The 19,236-nt window shown below is 38.0% G+C and overlaps 2 protein-coding genes across 4 annotated transcripts in view; one reads left to right on the top strand and one right to left on the bottom strand.

The window, feature by feature from the left end:
* Positions 1–19,236, bottom strand: part of LOC136263621 (uncharacterized) — a gene marked incomplete in the record, with an annotated part of 463,802 nt that overhangs the window by 103,578 nt on the left and 340,988 nt on the right.
* On the top strand, positions 6,389–18,557 carry LOC136263507 (uncharacterized). 3 transcript variants are annotated; one of them, XM_066058108.1, is made up of 5 exons: positions 6,389–6,615; positions 6,687–6,964; positions 13,701–14,098; positions 15,472–15,588; positions 18,194–18,557. In XM_066058108.1, the coding sequence occupies exons 1-5, from the start codon at positions 6,596–6,598 to the stop codon at positions 18,203–18,205; spliced, it is 825 nt and encodes a 274-aa protein (XP_065914180.1). In that variant the 5' UTR covers positions 6,389–6,595; the 3' UTR covers positions 18,206–18,557. The 3 variants fall into 3 exon arrangements, with proteins under 3 accessions (XP_065914180.1, XP_065914173.1, XP_065914187.1); XM_066058101.1 differs by having other exon boundaries at positions 6,676–6,964; XM_066058115.1 differs by having other exon boundaries at positions 6,389–6,619; positions 6,676–6,964.

The following is a 19,236-nucleotide window of genomic DNA, read 5'->3' as shown; positions in this document are numbered from 1 at the left end:
TAAGGAAGTGATCGATGTTGTTCCACTGGATGCTAAGCAAGTGATGTTGTTCCACTGGATGATAAGCAAGTGATCGATGTTGTTCCACTGGATGATAAGCAAGTGATCGATGTTGTTCCACTGGATGCTAAGCAAGTGATGTTGTTCCACGGGTATTCCAGGCAGGCGATGTTGATACTACACTAAGTAAACAAGATAGAAAAATAATTGAGTTTAATGACTTTTTTTTATAACCGAGACATTGCTGTTTCTAAATTGAATACTTTGTATGTATGTACATGATTACTTTAACAACAAAGCCATGTAAGAGCATACATTTAGGAAGGACACAACTAGAATCAAGTATATAACTTTCTTTTACCAGTTTTCCACTACTTATCTTGTATGCCTGATATCACATCACAATTTTAGGGTGAAAGTTTTGATGGTTGAAACATTAAAATAAAGCACCATTCACAATTAACTTTCACCTGGCTGTATAACTTTAGCCATGTGCTCACCTTCGGAAACCACAGGTTGACTGATCTAGTTGCTGAATCTAATATTATCTATGCTACTTTGAGTTCATATCATTCTTCGTTACTTATAGATAGCAAAGTGCATACATAATAAGTTGCACATGTACTATGTATATGGGAGCCATTTAGTGAAGAGCTGTCATGTGTGATCATCATTAATGATCATGATCCATAGACTGTGAGCATGATTAAAGGAAGACAGACAGATTTACCTGCACAGATCAGATTATACGTTCTGTTATTGTAGTATTTGTGTGTTACAAGATAATAGTGAAAATGCATTGAAATAGCATCTAATTTTTAAAAATTTCCTGGGGGGGGCATGCCCCCAGACCCCCCTAGAAGGCTCAATGCTTCGCATTTCGGCACACTGCAGTGAGTGTGCCCCCCTTAGCAAAATCCTAGACCCACCCCTGACACTGCCCACATTATACAGCCTTGCCTCCTCCACACATAAATCCTAGTTACGCCCCTGATCACGGGTTAATATGAGTCAACCAATGTCATAACACCAGCTGGTTGATATGGCAACATGGGTTGATATGAGTCAATCAATGTCATAACATCAGCTAGTAACACACGTTGATATGAGTCAACCAATGTCATAACACCAGCTGGTTCATGTGACATCACGGCTTGATATGAGTCAATCAATGTGATAGCACCAGCTGGTTGATGTGGAAACACAGGTTGATAAATGTCATAACATCAGCTAGCAACACAGGTTGATATGAGTCAACCAATGTCATAACACCAGCTGGTTGACGTGACATCACGGGTTGATATGAGTCAACCAATGTCATAACACCAGTTGGTTGATATGGCAACACAGGTTGATATGAGTCAACCAATGTCATAACACCAGCTGGTTCATGTGACATCAGGGGTTGATATGAGTCAACCAATGTCATAACATCAGCTGGTTGACATCACAGGTTGATACGAGTCAACTAATGTCATAGCATCAGCTGGTTGATGTGACATTAGAGGTTGATATGAGTCAATCAATGTCATAACATCACCTAGCAACACAGGTTGATATGAGTCAACCAATGTCATAACATCAGCTGGTTGATATGGCAACACAGTTTGATATGAGTCAACCAATGTCATAACACCGTTGGTTGATATGACAACACAGGCTGATACCGTATAGCGGGTTATGTGTGCGAAGTCCAAAGGTTTGCAAAATTTGCAAATGAAGCTCTGACAAGCAATTTTTTTGCTGTAAAATACCTGTAACAAAACATGCAAAAGCTATAACAAATCACTTGTGTCTTGCAAATGTAGCAACCGCAGAAATTTATACTAGAGGCTATTTCAGTAGCCTTGAAAAAATTTGGACTCACAACAAAAACCCGGTGTACGGTACGAGCCAACCGATGTCACAATACCAGCTGGTTGATGTGACATCACCGGTTGATATGAGTCAACCAATGTCACACACATAACCCGCTATACGGTATCAGTCTGTGTTGCCATATCAACCAACGGTGTTGACATTGGTTGACTCATATCAACCTGTGTTGCCATATCAACCAGCTGGTGTTATGACATTGGTTGACTCATATCAACCTGTGATGTCAACCAGCTGATGTTATGACATTGGTTGACTCATATCAACCTGTGTTGCCATATCAACCAACGGTGTTATGACATTGGTTGACTCATATCAACCTGTGATGTCACATGAACCAGCTGGTGCTATGACATTAGTTGACTTATATCAACGTGTGTTGCCATATCAACCAGCTGGTGTTATGACGTTGGTTGACTCATATCAACCTGTGTTGCCATATCAACCAGCTGGTGTTATGACATTGGTTGACTCATATCAACCTGTGTTGATATGGCAACAGAGGTTGATATGAGTCAACCAATGTCATAGCACCAGCTGGTTGATGTGACATCACGGGTTGACATGAATCAACCAATGTAGACACTGGAATAGATACTATTATTCATGTGCATGTGTCTTATCCACTTTTTGAAACTAAAAACAATGATACATGCCTCCCTTTTCACTGACTCATTCAATTGAAATGTTGTGCATTCATTTCTTTAGAAATCTGAAGTAACTGTTCAACTCATAGCTATGTTATGTGTGTTATGTATTACATAATAAGTTGTGCTACATCTAAAACAAGGCACTATAGCTACAGTATAAGAAATATTACATGGCCAATGGAAATTTTGGTATTTTGATGACAGTATATTTGGTTTCTGTGGAACACAATGAGTGTTTTGCATGAACGTGTACGTTTCATAAAATTGATGGCATCCTAATGTGGCGTTACACATTTGATGTACCTAATCACCTCATATAAGGTAAGGCCAAAATTTACTCATACAGTGGTTCAATCACTAATAACTTGATAAACGTATTCTCTTATGCTGTGTAGACTTATGAATCAGTTCAATTAATAAGTTGTAAATTCTTGCTAAGGTAGTATATTTTTCTTAAAACATCACAATATGCACAGAAGTATATTGCTCTTCTCGACTGTTGTTTAGCTTGTCATTCTTTGATATATCTCTTTAAGAAAGCCTCAGCGGTGCTCTTCATTTTTGTTACTTTAAGTTCAGGTTATGAAACCCAAACTCATTACTTTTCTAATAGCAATTGATTTCTAAATCCATGAACTTTTGCCGATGTTGACTCTATTCGAGATTTTAAATTTATTATAAGAGTTAGTGCCAAAAAATTAAGTTAAGGCCTTTACGATCTCATATAAGTGGTATACTAATACATCTAACATAGTAAGTGTCTTCACACACCGAGAACAAAATATACATCTCATCCTAATCTACTCTGTCAGAAAAACCACTATAATTATCCAACATGTCAATGGCTAACATTTTTGAAGCTAAACTAATTACTGCTTTTAGAAATGGCACTCAGCATATGAGAATCCCTCGTGTTGGAGATGATGAGAAACACTTTTCCTGCAAGCATACGAGGCCTAGTTACTATGGTATTTTTCAATTGTAGAATATACCTGAAACGTTAAGTGAAAAGTCCACTGGAAAGGCTACTCACATCAGCATTGAAACTGGGTCGGGTCAACCGGGTCATCCGGGTCAAAAGGGTCACGTTTTGTCCGGGTCATCCGGGTCTGACCCGCTTTAAAAATTATCTGGATCTAACCCGGATTGGATCACGTGGGACGTGAAGATTAGAATTTGAAGATATCAAAGTGCAATGATCCGTGCATTGCACACCTAGTCCTTCGTGAGCCACGCCCACTTACTATATTTGCATTTTGCTACATTCAAGCATCAGTGGAGCCACTCCCCTATTTCTTAAATACATGGTAGCTGTTCGCAGTCTTCTATTGAGCCACGCCCACTAATCGCTGGAGAAAGTTTGGCTTTTCGTATAAATATTGTTGCATTGCACATGTATTAGTGCTATAAATGGTTACAGTACACTATCCTGCAGCACAATATTAAAGCCATCATGCGCCAGTCTACACTCTTCGTTTTGCACCAGAAGGAAGTTCTTGGCGTGTGCTCGTGGTGTGCACCCTGATTTTAAGCAATCCAGGTCACATCCGGGTCAAATCCGGGTCTGACCCGGATTGCTATCCGGGTCAGCTGCTATCCGGGTCAGCGGGTCATCCTGGTCAGCAGTAGTGACCCGGTTTCAACGCTGACTCACATGCAGTCTTGGCACAGCTGCTTTCAATTGTTAACTGCCTTCAAGTCAAAGTCCAAAGTGTAAGGATATATATATATATATATATGTATATATAGCTGCTTTCCCACACATGGGAAGGACGAGCATTAATATTACCATATATGGTCTGAATTGCATGGACGGAATAAAATACAAAACCTGCTTTTAACCAAGTGAGGATGAGTAACTGTGTTGTAGTAGGGGTATATACAACTATTTGTACTTGTTTGCTTTAAATTGTATGGTCCACTGACAGGCCATGTGTACTATGGACAGGGCAATCTTTCACAAAAATGCACCAAAAAATGACCAAAATATTAATGAAACCTTACAATTTCAACTAAGAAACAAATCCCAGTTAATTGCCCGAAAACAATCTTACACACATGCTATTCGAAAAAACAATTCCTTTAAACCAGGCACACGCCAATCTTAGTGTGGGTGCACGCGCCTTGTGTAAATAAAGCATAGTTCCTATTTCCGGCATAATATAATGCATTAAAAGAGATGATCAACTAGCTAATAGTCTTGTGCATTGGGCCAGCTGGTAACGATTCACTGCTATTTTTTGGGTACTGATGATAGGCTCTAGCTGGGCCAGTGCTAATTTTTTTGGGCCCACTTGTAACTTAAACTCAAAAAGTGTAAAAAGCCGAAAAAAAGCTTCTGAAAATCTCTGAGTGGATCCCCGGCCTATAGCTTCTGTGCTCCCACTCCTAACCATTGCGCTGTCGCTGCTAGCTGCCGAATCACAGAATTTTTGTCAGTTATGCGGGTCTGCCACAGAGTCTTATAGATCTTCTTGCGCTTCGCCACGCTCGAGGGTGAGCAAGGCGTACACCTTGCATCGATTTTAAACATGAGCCAAGCTAGGAGGAGATTCTACAGCTTTGTAAAGCTAAGGTGGTAACTCAATTGGATGCATGGAGCATGGTAGCAGTACCCTCTACCATACTATCCGCCTTTTAGGCCAACATTTATCCATACCTTGTTTCCTGTCCACCGCCCGCATCAATTTTTCGCTACCGCACGCGTAATTATTATGTATTTCATATTTCGAAATATTTTAAATAAACTTAATTATCAATACTGTGCTGCCTGAGTGTTGAACTTTTGGTCACCAGCTAATTCAATGGAGTATTGTAGAAGTGTACGATGTTGTTTGCTGACTTGTTTTGGGAGAAAAGTTGGCTGCCTCGAAACTATTGCAGTTTCAGACGATTTGAAATGTGATTAGAGTAGAGGCTGGTATTGTGGGACAGGGGGTAATATGGGTCGCATAGCTTAAAACCAGTTGAGCAGGTTAAATCCTGCAGATTTAGGAGTAAAGAAATAGTACCTATTCAGACCATCACAGATAGTGATTAGAAGTCAACCACAAAGCTAATTATGGGATGATATAGCTCCTTAAATTTACTACATCATATTGGCATACTGTTGATGATTCTCTTTGTACCACTCACTATGTAGTTAAGAGTACAAAGATGTAAAGTAGACATATGAAGTCAATTAATCTTTTTCAACTGTCTACACTGTCCCTGCTACCCTTTACATATGAAATCTACCGTAATTAAATATGAACTAGTCAACTTTCAAGCACAGCGTCTCATAATACCCCCATATGTCTCATAATACACACATCTACAGTGTTCCAGAAAATTATCATACAGACCACCACAAAGCAGGAAATTTTTTGAATTTTTAGGTTAATGTAGTTTATGGGTACACTTTTCCATAGTATTAGTGTGAAATACCAGGGTTACAGTTTTAGGTAACTTCAATGCTTTGAAGTTAGGTGTCTCATAACTACCACCACTACTCTAAGACTTCTGTAGCTAATGCAGTGAGCTATGTAACTGCTGTGTGTTCAGTTTTATACATGGTAAAGGGAATAATGAATTTTAATAAAATAATAATAATAACCGCCCGCCCTCCCCTGTTTGATGCCTTATATAGGACAGGAAACAAGGTATTGATAAATGTTGGCCTTAGTACGATTATAAAAACGAATGTGGGCCCAAAAAATTAGCTGTGCCGGTCACTTTGATAGGTCATTATTGATATATAGCTACTATATGCAAAACAACCATCACATCTTTTACTTACGTGACTGCTCTGTGCCATGCTGCTTCTCTACTAAAATTTCTCGGTCCAAACGCAAGGTCAAACGGTTGCTACGAAACCAATTTAAATCACGTGCTCAAAACAGGCGGGATATTTCGACCACGTTGTTGCTGCCTAGGTTGCTAGAAAACAATGCCTGGAACAAATCTTTGGCACTTTGTGCCAGTTTCTTCTCAACGAATAAACGAAGGAGTCTATATCGGAAAGGGCAGTAAGACCTACCAAAAATACGGTATTATTAAACTTGGCTCGTTGATGGTGAGAAAGGGCAACGATGGAGTATCTTGTCTTGTGGTAAGTGCGTCCGTCGTATACCTAGCACCTTAGGCTGTTCATTGTTCATATCTAATGCAGGCTACCTTTAGCCTTAAAGATTCGGAGCCAAGAATGTTGGATTTAAAACATTTTAACCGGGCTGCCAACGAATTTTGCAAATGCTTCAAGAGCTGCGGGAGCAAGGAGGCGTTCATCGAAATGTTCGACGGAAAGATGTCAGCAAGTGATGATCCAAATCCTAAGCGGCCTAAACTGATGGAAGTCGCTAGTCATGCTGCACGCAAAAGACAACAAGAAAATGTTAATGATCAGCAAGCTGAATTTAATGACTCCGGAATGGACAAAGAAATATCACCATACCATCAAGGTGACTGTGTGCTTATATACTTTGTACTTAAAGGGACCTCTAAAAATGTCAGCATGCAATGCACCCGGCCTTTCATTTTGCAGACTGGACTCGGCAACTTTGCTGGAAATGAAAGGGAATGGCTTGGTTGTATCTGTACTTGGTTAGCACTGTAAGGTAATACATAAGGCCCCATTGCATAATAAACCAACCATAGAGTAATTGCTGTTAACATTTGTTCAATAAGGGGTACGGCATCCATTTTGCTTCCGAATCTTTATCCTTTGTGTGTTGTATTATCTCTTGCATTTAACTTGTAAGTGCTAGCCAAGGTTCTTTTTTTGACTGACCATAATCCCAAGTATACAGACACAAATTCCTGTTTCAGAAGTATTCTAACAAATTAGTGCATGTACAACCTTCTTGGTTCATAAGGAGTAGTAGTATCAGTTATCAGAGTTCAATAGTGTTGTCTCCAGTATTAGAAGAGATAATTATAAAATGCCTAAATTATTGACCAGGCACCATTTCCAGTAGAATTGTCAAGTCCAGTTTGTGAGTCCAGTCCAGGAAACCTATTATAGGCCAATGCATCCATCTTTTGGCCAGTCTATAAGTTTTCCATGAGCATCTGATGTTACAGTAATATGTAAATCATGGTGTGATCTAATAGTCTGAATGTTGACTGAATTTTGTTTGACAAATTTCCTTTGTTTAATTGCTTAATGTCTCTCCATTACAAGCAGTTTTAATTTGTAACCGTAACTTTTTAAACTGGTTTTTCTATGAGGTTTCTCTCTCTCTCCTATTGGGACCATACATAATCAGCTTATTCCAAGACCACGAGCACAAGTGTGCCTGGCAAGGAGTTTAAAAATGGACATTGCTTTCTCCTTTACCAAGTGCAATACAGTGGACAGCATTTATTGTGCCAGTGACCAAGTAATACCAGGCATTTGTATGGTATATGGGATCAACCTTATTATGGTAATGGTTATTTATTTGTGTTTTAAGACTTATGGGTCAATGCTTTATATTAAAACTAGTTTTGTAGACTCTTCCCATTTAGGTTTGTCCAATTTTAATATTTATTTAGGCATTAGAGAGCTGTTTATTGGTGCATACTAGCTTTCATAAGGTCAAAGCTTTGTTTTTTTGACACAGTACTCTAAATGTGTTCTAGTTAGATATGTTTTCCTTTGTTGTTATGGACTCTTGGTCATATCTAGCTATCCTAAGAAATTCCTCAATAAATTATATACTCTACTATAATACTGTTCAGTCACATGCAGTGGTGAGTATTGCTTTCAGGGTTCTGCCCACACTTGTTGACAATGTTTCAAAATGACTAGTGTCTCTAAAATCCAATTATTGCTTTCTTAACTCTGTAATTACTAATGCTTTCTAATACAATAAGCCGACACTCAGAAATTCCTAAGCAGTATCCTGTACTATATCGTAGGGATCATGGATGTTTGCTCGTTTTCACAAGAAATTATTAACCAGAAATCATGTTAACTTGGCAGTATTAGTTAGACCCACAAGTGATAAATTTTTTTTCAGAGTTACATGTACACTGTACTTAGAAAGCTGCTGTAGAACTTTTTCAGTTGAATTTTCTGACTAACTTTCTATACAAGAGCACAAGCAAAGGGTTTTAACTCCAAGCACATGTTATGCATTGCTTCAGCCTGACTAGTACCTTTTGGATTTCAGTACATGAAGATTTTTTCCATGACATGGAACATTGCATTGGTTTGCCATTTTCAAAGCAAACACATGACATAATCTTGTGGGGTTCCAGAAAATGCGGAATTCTGGAATAAGTAAAATCTTAGATGAAGCTATTTCTACCCCATATACTGGCTCTACACTGAATAAATACTCCTCACCTTGTATAATCGCGAACACGAAAACACCAGAACAATGCCAAGCGATTCTTAAGGTAATCTTCAAATATAATTCACACAAAAACATTCTAAAGTGATCTTTTCAGGCTAAAATACTTTCAAATACACTTTTCTATAGATTCACTACTTAAACTTTAGTTCTTTTTCCTGTACTAGCTAATACAGCCAATGTACTCCTGGACGTGACCTAACTTATGTACCGTATCATGGTAAAGTATTAAAAGGTATCTCTTTTACGGACAAAATAGCAATCCAGCCTGGTATTTTTGGGCAAAGATCTAGGTACTATTGTACAAATATAGATACATATGCAAGTATGGATTTACCTAGCATTGGTTAAGTGATTTAAAAAAAGTAACAGGTACTAACTAAGCAACATATACCTAGGGACGGAGCGATGTAGAACATTGAAGAAATCATATATAGTTAGTTAGTTACTTAGTTAGGGTTTAGGATTAATCTGAAAGCATTTTTTAGCTTGGCTATGCCTAATCAATGCTGCCAAGCTGTCATAAAGTAAATATTTGGCTGGGTTTTGGTTGATATTGTAGGGAAGAAACCCCCAATATCCAGGATTCCTAATATACAGTCACTGCTGTACTGTATGATAATATTCCAAGCAAAAACATTCGAATGTTTCCATCTGCTTTGGCTGTCAAGCTTCCAACAATGTTCTTAGTATCTGTTTGTCTTTTTTTGTTACTTGTTTTGGGTTGAGTATCAATCAGCTTGCCAACTCAAAGAATCAATAGACTGTTACCTACAGAGCAAGAAATAAAGAAAATTATATGGATTGGCATTGGTAAAATGCATGTGAAAGTTCATAAGAAAAATATACAGTACGAGTTCCTTTTGTGACCTTGACATTACATCATACGTATGTAGTACTGCTAATATTTACCTTATGATAGTATTGGTTAGACTCAAAAATGTATTCACATTTATAGGAAACCCTTCTATCAAGTTGCTATGAAAGTATATTATTAGAATTTTCTGACTGAATAACTGGGGTAGTGCTAAAAGCCGGAACGGAGTAGGAATGGAACCAGTTAGGGCGCGCACCGAACTAAACCTACCGTAACAAGCTATTTTACCACTCCTAACCCTTTGCACATTATTTAGACTAACAATTCCTGTACCTACAGCTGTATAGTAGGTCGTGTTTTTGATGACTACTAATGAGATTCTATTTAACAGCCACCAACATTTCAGAGTTTTTCATTTAGTTCCGTACCTAGCTACATCTTAGCTTACGCTACAAAACATTCTATTTAGAATCACTTCACATACTGTAGCTAGCTAAACTGCAGCCAATTCAAGCTGAAATAATGTAACTACCGAAACCAGCCTATATTACCCATAAAATACTTGGAAACACTCTGTAACATTTAAATAATACGGTATTTTACCTCTTGCGATCACTAAGAAGTAATTTCACAACGTGATTACTGTTTACTGGAAGGATTAAACAAAGAACACGTACAAGTTGGTGAGCATTAAATAGAATTTTCACGAGGTGTTTCATAGAAACAAGGCATGTACAACTTACAATGTAACTGCAGACGAAGTAGCGTTAAGCTCTGGATAATTTTATATGGTTAGGGGTGATGAACAAGTCGATTAAGGTGAGTTTTGTTTAGCGTACGCCTAATTGGTTCCGTTCCGTTCCGTCTTTTAGCATTACCCGAATAACTGAATGACAAACCGATGTCCACAAAAAACAAAGAAAACATTCAACGATAAATTAGGCTACAGGTTACTGTTCAGCATCGCTGCATCTGTAGATGTGTGCCTTTCACCAAGAGCGGCAGCTAAAGTGCATGTGTCATGGTGGTAGCTACCTTTGTCCTTCTTTGTGTCTGGTTCCTTTTCCACTACCAAACAGGCGATGATTTGCAGTATAATTATGTGTCATTACTTCAGTATGATTCTTAATGATTGCAGAGGTACTTCTTACAGAGGAAAGGAGATTCAGCAGAATGACGGAAATAGCGAAATTGGCGGAAACAGTGGGATTTTGAATTACCATCGTTCACATACTTATATCGGACCCAGCTAGCTACTCTGTACTACTAGCTAATATGTATGACTGACCAAATTTAAATCGCATTTCCAATTTGGACCACCAGATCTGGTTTTCGTCAACCTAAGCAGAAGGAACAGTTGCCTGCTATCTGTTCTGTACACCTTCCGTTCCGTAGTCTCATCCATCAGTCACTTCACACCTTATCATGCCATATTGTAGTCTGCCGTGGCTAGACTGCACAGCTGCATGGTACCTGTCATGGTACTGTAGGCACTTATAATTTCCAATTAATGAGCGCTGTGCAGAACTTCAGAAGGATATATGGTGTGGTAAGATGACTGGTGGATAAGATTGCGGAACTGAAGGTGTACAGAACTAAGCCTGGGCGGTATTGAAAATTATGAAACGATATACCTTCTGTAAATATATCAGTATTGAACAAGTAGTGTTTTACCTCAACAAAGGCACAAAATACCCATGGTAGCTCAATAAACCCCAGGTGCAAATCACCACAAACAAGCTTGTTTACATAATTTGACAAGGTGTCTACATCACCACATGCCTACAACCATTGTCACATGTCTAGTTACATTCTAAATATGGAATAAAACATGCCCACAGGGAGGCCATAATGCCTAGACGGTATGGCGGTAAAACCGGTATCACGGTTTACTAACAATACCAGTATATAGCACAGGCTTATACAGAACAGATAGCAGGCAACTGTTCCTTCTGTTTTGGTTGACGAAAACCAGATCTGGCGCTCCAAATTAGAAGTGCGATTTAAATTTGGTGAATCATACATATTTTAGCTAGTACAGTACGGAGTAGCTCCCAATATAATTGAGGTGGTAGTGTGTGTGAACAATGTTAAAGTGGCATTGAAGTAATTATGTGAAGCCGTACAAAACTAATTAAACAGCATGTTTGTGGTCATGCGCGAACAAACCCAGAAATCTGTAGACCATCACAAACCAATTCTAGGGCTGGAAAGAACCAACTCCATCAGACTACTGGGCTACTGCTGTTGATACAAGTAACGGTATTCACGTCTAGATGGCTTCAGTTTGTCAAAACTTTGGTTAGTTCACTGGCAAACGTAGCACGCTGATGTCGCGTGATTAGTGCTATACGGAGCGCGCCCATACCAGCCAGATAGGCTCACTATTCAGCTTATTTCTTCAAAATTACTTGCCATAGACCATCAAAATTTGGTACAAGCATCGGGAAAGCTTGTCTCTAAAAGGCTACAGAGAGATTTTTGAGGATCTTTGTTTTGAGGGCGACTTGTTGTACGAGGAAGCCGTGAATGTGTCTTTTCTCTGCCTTTTATACTTTTCTACACTAAAAGGGCTCTGTCACATTGTTCTACAAAGTAAGAAAAGTTTATAACTTGAAAAGCTAAGCGCTGTGGTGTTCCATCACGGAGAAATAAGACAGAGTAGGCTGTAACTTGTGTGGCGCATCCTTGAAAAGAAATCACTGAATTGCCCAGAATCTTGTGTGATAACGTAGATAGTATTACATTACTTGGATGCCAATTCTTATTGAATTTCTCCAACTAAAACAAAAGTTATAAACGATTAATAAATTTCAATTAAGCGTGTGGGTGATAACAGACGCTTGTTTAATGGGATTTGTACGGCTTCGCATAATTACTTCAACGCCACCTTAATTCAAAATCCCACTGTTTCCGCCAATTCCACTACTTCCCCCTTCCACTGAATCTCCTTTCCCTTCTTACACTATTCTTTGCTTGGGATGCCTTGTATCATGTTTGGCATAGCTGAAAGTGAAGCCTAGCATCACATTCATTTTTGCTTAAGGTGGTGATGAAGTAATTATGTGAAGCCATACAAGACTAATAGGACAGGATGTTTGTGGTCATGCTTGAAAAAACATGGAAAACTATAGAACAAAGCTGTGCACTACGAAGAGATGAAAGAGAACCGTCAAAACTGTGGTAAATTAATGGTGAACAATGCCAGCTGTCATCACGTGATCACTCCTTGGCCATCACTATTTGTTAAATAACTTCATTTTTGTTTGCTGTAGAGCTTCAAGATTGCATAGAGGCAACAGGCAAGTGTATCTTTACAAGCCTACTTATAGATTTTTCAAGGTTCGCATTTCACGAGCTAGTTCTCATGTTGAAGAACACTGGTTAGCGTTTTAACAACTTTCCATGTCGATATTGATAAAAGGAATCCGTAGATTCATTCTAACAGATGAGAAACTATAAGAGCCGAAGTAACTTAGTGCTAGCTTTTACCATAGGAGAGTTATTTCAAAAATCGGCTTGTAATTGCAAAGTTCATAGTCATAAAATGAATTAGAAGAATGAAAAATATGGCATTCAAATATTTTATGAAATACAAAATTTAAGATTACTAGTATCTCGATAGAAAAATGCTGTTATCTTAAATTCTTTATCTTGATAATAAAAATTATCTCGGTAAATGATTTATCTAAATTATCTCCCAGCCCCACTTGCGACACAATGTTCTATAATTACGCTTACTTTCCTTTAGATGTCTGGTGACTTAGTGAGGTTACTAAATCCAACTTATCTACCTTGTAGTTGTTTTACCGTGCACATTTAGAGGTTTCTGTAGGTACAGTATGTGTAATGTACAAAAAAAATTTGACTGTTTCAAAATCCACATTGTCCACTATGTACAGTGTGTTCATGATCCATTCAGCAATTTAGTCATGTCCAATAAATCCTTACTTGGCCACCTCTCGAGTATATATGCGTAATGTTAATTAACTGTTGCTGAATTTGGTGCTTCCTTGTACATTATGTGTGTTTGTATTTCAGGTCATTTTGTGTTTCCAGTTAAGTGTTTGGAATGCCCCCCAGAAGAGTGGCTGGTGAGAAATTGCTCTGATACCATTGTCAAGCAGCTAAAACAAGAAATGTTAAAAAATGCTTGCACAGATGTCCAGCCTATTCTTTGCATAGTTCATCTGAAAGATGGTGAAATTTTCCAAGCTAACATGAAAGAGGGATACAAGTACTTCACCATAGGGGGAAATCATTCAAGACAGGCTCTTCAAGAACTTTTATCAGAGAAGGAAGAACTACAAAATTGCAAGCACTATACTCACAGATTATGTTCTGTATATTTACCAATGAATAATACCCTAGTGAGGAGGTTGGCCAGTAAACATAATCGTGCTGCATCACATGTGCACGAAATGACTACCTGGGATTTGGTAAGGTTACATGTAAAACCTAAAAGTATATACATAATGTGTGTTTAGCAGAATCATTTGTAATGGTGTTTTGTGTGTAAGTGTGTGTAAAAGATTGTTTGGTTTTGATTGTGAACATTTTCACTAGGGATTTTAACAATTTTTTAATCTATTTAATTTATGGTTGCAATTGACCGATGTAAACAACAGTGAGAAATATGTAGCTCCTTCCTTTTTTTCACCCTTTTCAACCCAACCCACAGCACCACTCAGTGGCGGCTACCAATACTTATTAAATTTAAAAAAAAATACAACCAGTATGTATACTAGATAGGTAACTACAAAAATTATCAGGTAAACTATATTACAGCATAGTTATAAAGTACTGCCTGAATACTACTATGGCTATGTTTACAAAACAGATGAAAACTAACTACTGTAAGCGACACATTACGCATAGAAAAATCATCTCAACTGTTTTATAGTCTATCTATCATATTATTCTTTGAAAAGTCTCCAGGCTGCTCTTCATTTTTATCCGTGTAATCACGGGTCATGCCCACTTTTATAACAGTCATATATGCGTCTTCTGAGAGAATGACGCTTATTAAGGTCTTTTCATTGTAAAATACCTAAACAGTCCACAAGGAAAGCTGGTCTCGGAAGTCTGTGAAGAGTCGCTGTACCCATTATTAAATTCGGAAAAGAAACCCACCTTCGAGCCAAAGCTTACCTGAGAGAAAATTCATTACAGGCTTTATTTAGCCTTTATTCCTTATATATAGGCTGCTTTTAATACTTTATTGTTCGTACGCATGTGTGTGCACGTACAAAGAAAGATAGGTAGGTACACGCACAATTTTTGGAAAACAATTCAGTAAATCACTTGGGCACACGCCTGGTTTAACAAAAGCAACACCACATGCACAAACACACAATCAACAGAATGTAAATGTATGCAGTGACAAGTCTTGTCCGTTCTCCCGCTCATCATGACCTTCTATCATACTGTAGCTAAGGATCCATTATCACTTACATCTTTCATCACATATCAGAGAGGTTGGGAGGGAAGTATCCTGTCTGAGAAATTGCAGTCTAGATTTGACAATTTTTTCACACAACATGCTCATTTATGTTAACCACCAAAACCATGCACATGATAGCACATGCATGCTTGTCCAATCTGGAAGGAGGTTATTTTCCATTTAATTCACTACATTCAACCGGCGGAAAATTACTAGCTTGAGAAGTGTTTCTGATGCCAGCAAAACCTAAACATTCTAATTATTTCAGGCATGACAATAAGGGTAACTTTTCAAAATTCTGCCAAAATTTAGATGAAGATGCATTGATTATAATGCCAATTGTTATGTATATATGCATTATTGCTGTAGATACAACAAAGCAGAAAGTTGCTGTATGAACTATCAGATATTCCTCTACATCAAGACCCACCAACGAGGAAGCCTGAAAGTTGGAGGAAAGCGTGTTCAGCAGTTCTGGCTATAGAGGTAAGCATAGCTGTTGTGTCTTTACTGAGCATGCTGCTTAATACTGAGCAACACATACATATCATACAGTACGATAGTAACTGTATATTAGGGATCCCCAAGGATTGGGGTTTCTTGCCCTATAAATATCACTCAAAACCAGCCTAATATTAACTTTCTGACAGATTACCTGTATTGGTTAGGCGTAGCCAAGCTCAAAAATGTCTTCAGATCAACGCTAAGACATTCCACCAAGTTGCTATGAAATTTTAAAAATTTCGTATTTAACCAAATTTTCTACTGACTGACTAACTTACTTACTAATGCCTTCAGATAAGCGTAACTCGATAACGGCTAAGCCTACAGGCCTGATTTCTTCACTGTTCGACGTCGCTTCGTCCCGAGACGTGCCTTTTCGCTAACCGCAGCAGCTACAATGCGTGCATCATGGTGCTACCTTTGTCCTCCATAAAGATCTTTTGTGCCCAGTTCCTTTCTCCAGTACTACGTGTTTTGTAGGTGCTCAACATACCAATAGCCTCGCTGGTAGCTGAAAACAGAGGATAATGGTATCGTTCGTCTTACACTAATAGATATTAGAGGCGCATAAGGTGTTTACGCACCTCTAATACTGACCGTGCCGCCTGGCTGGTCGAACTGACAGCACATAGTGTGCCCAAACCACTGTTATAAACGGTGGACGAACCCACTGAAGAACCCACCAACACATTGACAGTCAAAGGACGCTCTTTGGGGTCTTTGTTTGCCATTTTCACTTCAGCAGGCACGAGATTAGACTCGATTTCATTGGTTAATTTTGATAGTCAAAAAAAATTTGAACTGCAAATTGATCTGCAAAATCCTGTATGCTTTGGATCGAAGCTGGGTTTCTTTTCTGAATTTAAAAATGGGTTCAACAACTTTGAGACCGGCTTTCTTAGTGGACTGTTTAGGTATGGTACAACTGAAAAAAACACCGTAGTAGGCTTCATAGGTTCCAGTGGATGAATATCTCGCTGTTCTAAAAGTGGGCGTGACTTGTATCTACTTGAATGAAAATGGAGAACAGCCTGAAAACTTTGTTGCGAGAATTTTCAAAGAATAGTATGATAGATAGACTATAAAACAGATACTTCTGTGCGTAATGTATCGCTTAGAGTGGTTTATTTAAAATAGGCTTCCTTAGCAGTACATAGCAATGTATTTCAATAATTATGAGTTATTCATGAATTACAAAATACATTATAAAATTGAAGTATGATTTAAAACTTTGCATGTTCATTGTTGTAATACGTAGTTATACATCGGTAATTAAGTCCATGGTTTGCCCCTGGTTTTTTAGAAGTAGTAAAACATCAACGTGTTTCTTGCATGTAATGTCAGAGAGGAGCTGAAATTTCAGTTTGGTCATAGTTCTTGTTCTTGTCCGAAGAACTGAAACTTCAGTTCATAGGACAAGAACTAAAATTTCAGTTCATAGGACAAGAACTGAAATTTCAGTTCATAGGACAAGAGCTGAAATTTCAGTTCATAGGACAAGAGTTCATAGGACAAGAGCTGAAATTTCAGTTCATAGGACAAGAGCTGAAATTTCAGTTCATAGGACAAGAGCTCAAAGTTCAGTTCATAGGACAAGAATTGAATTTTCAGTTCATAGGACAAGAACTGAAATTTCAGTTCATAGGACAAGAACTGAATTTTCAGTTCATAGGACAAGAACTGAAATTTCAGTTCATAGGACAAGAACTGAAATTTCAGTTCATAGGACAAGAGCTGAAATTTCAGTTCATAGGACAAGAACTGAAATTTCAGTTCATAGGACAAGAGCTGAAATTTCAGTTCATAGGACAAGAGTTCATAGGACAAGAGCTGAAATTTCAGTTCATAGGACAAGAACTGAAGTTTCAGTTCATAGGACAAGAGCTCAAATTTCAGTTCATAGGACAAGAACTGAAATTTCAGTTCATAGGACAAGAACTGAAATTTCAGTTCATAGGACAAGAACTGAAATTTCAGTTCATAGGACAAGAGCTGAAATTTCAGTTCATAGGACAAGAGCTGAAATTTCAGTTCATAGGACAAGAGCTCAAAGTTCAGTTCATAGGACAAGAATTGAATTTTCAGTTCATAGGACAAGAACTGAAATTTCAGTTCATAGGACAAGAACTGAATTTTCAGTTCATAGGACAAGAACTGAAATTTCAGTTCATAGGACAAGAACTGAAATTTCAGTTCATAGGACAAGAGCTGAAATTTCAGTTCATAGGACAAGAGTTCATAGGACAAGAGCTGAAATTTCAGTTCATAGGACAAGAACTGAAGTTTCAGTTCATAGGACAAGAACTGAAATTTCAGTTCATAGGACAAGAACTGAAATTTCAGTTCATAGGACAAGAGCTGAAATTTCAGTTCATAGGACAAGAGCTCAAAGTTCAGTTCATAGGACAAGAATTGAATTTTCAGTTCATAGGACAAGAACTGAAATTTCAGTTCATAGGACAAGAACTAAAATTTCAGTATAGCAATCACTAAAGTCTTGAATAATGACTACAGTTTCAAATAAACCGCATACAGGGGATTACATTTAGCATCTTTGATTAACCTGTCTCTTTTTACCACTATACAGGAAGTGCCATGATAGCTGGCATTACTGGAGAAAGAAATGTTTGTACGGCAGAGAACGACGATATCAGATTTATACATTCTAAAATACGAATAGTGAAAGAAGTGTCAATTACGCCTCCACCACCTGTCGCCCCTTTAGAGCACCCTGACGATGATGATTCTCAAGATATTGACAATTAGGATTTTTGTTCAAATTGTATGTACTCTATTTGCTAATGCTGTTTTGTTGCACTTGTTGTAGGTCTTTGTTTTTCCAACATTGTAAATCAGTTCTTTTGCACTGTAAATTGTGAATCCCTTGTTTCCATATTGTGTTATTTGCATGTTAAATTTTGAGAGGGTCAAAAGTTTCATATATAATGGAATTTTTTCAGGCAATATAATAGATAATAGCAATTCCCACAATATAATAGACAGTGTTAATTAAGATGTATGTTCGACCGCATTTGGAATAGTGTGTGCAATCTTGGAGTCCGTACTTGGCCAGAGACATCGACACCCTTGAAAAGGTTCAGAGACGTGCAACTAAACACCTTCAGGGATTAGCCCACTTGACTTATGAAAGCCGTCTTGAAATTTTGGATCTTTATTCTCTGTATTGCAGACGTCAAAGGGGTGATATGATTGAAACATATAAGATACTTAAACGACATTATGACTTGGACCCATCTACATTTTTTACTTTAAATACTGCTACCACCAGGGGCCACTCTCTTAAGCTTTTTAAAGAAAGATCAAGATTACTTGTTAGGCAGAACTTTTTTACAAATAGAATAGTCAATCTATGGAACTCCTTACCTGACTTTATCATTTCAGCACCAACAGTTGCAACCTTCAAGCTGCGCTTGGATAATTTTTGGAAGTAATCTAGATATGGGCACCTTCAAAGGCCTGCGGCCTAGCCTGGCAAGTTAGCTTGCCTGGGCATCTACAAGCCCATTAAATAATAATAATAAAAAGGTCTGCAGTATGGCTGAGGTTAATATCAAACCAGGAAAATATTTCAAAACGATCGAGATTCTCTAATAGAACGGTCAAACATTC

Source organism: Dysidea avara, chromosome 1, assembly GCF_963678975.1.
Source record: "Dysidea avara chromosome 1, odDysAvar1.4, whole genome shotgun sequence".
Lineage (NCBI taxonomy): Eukaryota > Metazoa > Porifera > Demospongiae > Dictyoceratida > Dysideidae > Dysidea > Dysidea avara.
The sequence above is the reverse complement of the archived record's forward strand: the minus strand, read 5'-3'. Positions and strand labels throughout refer to the sequence as shown.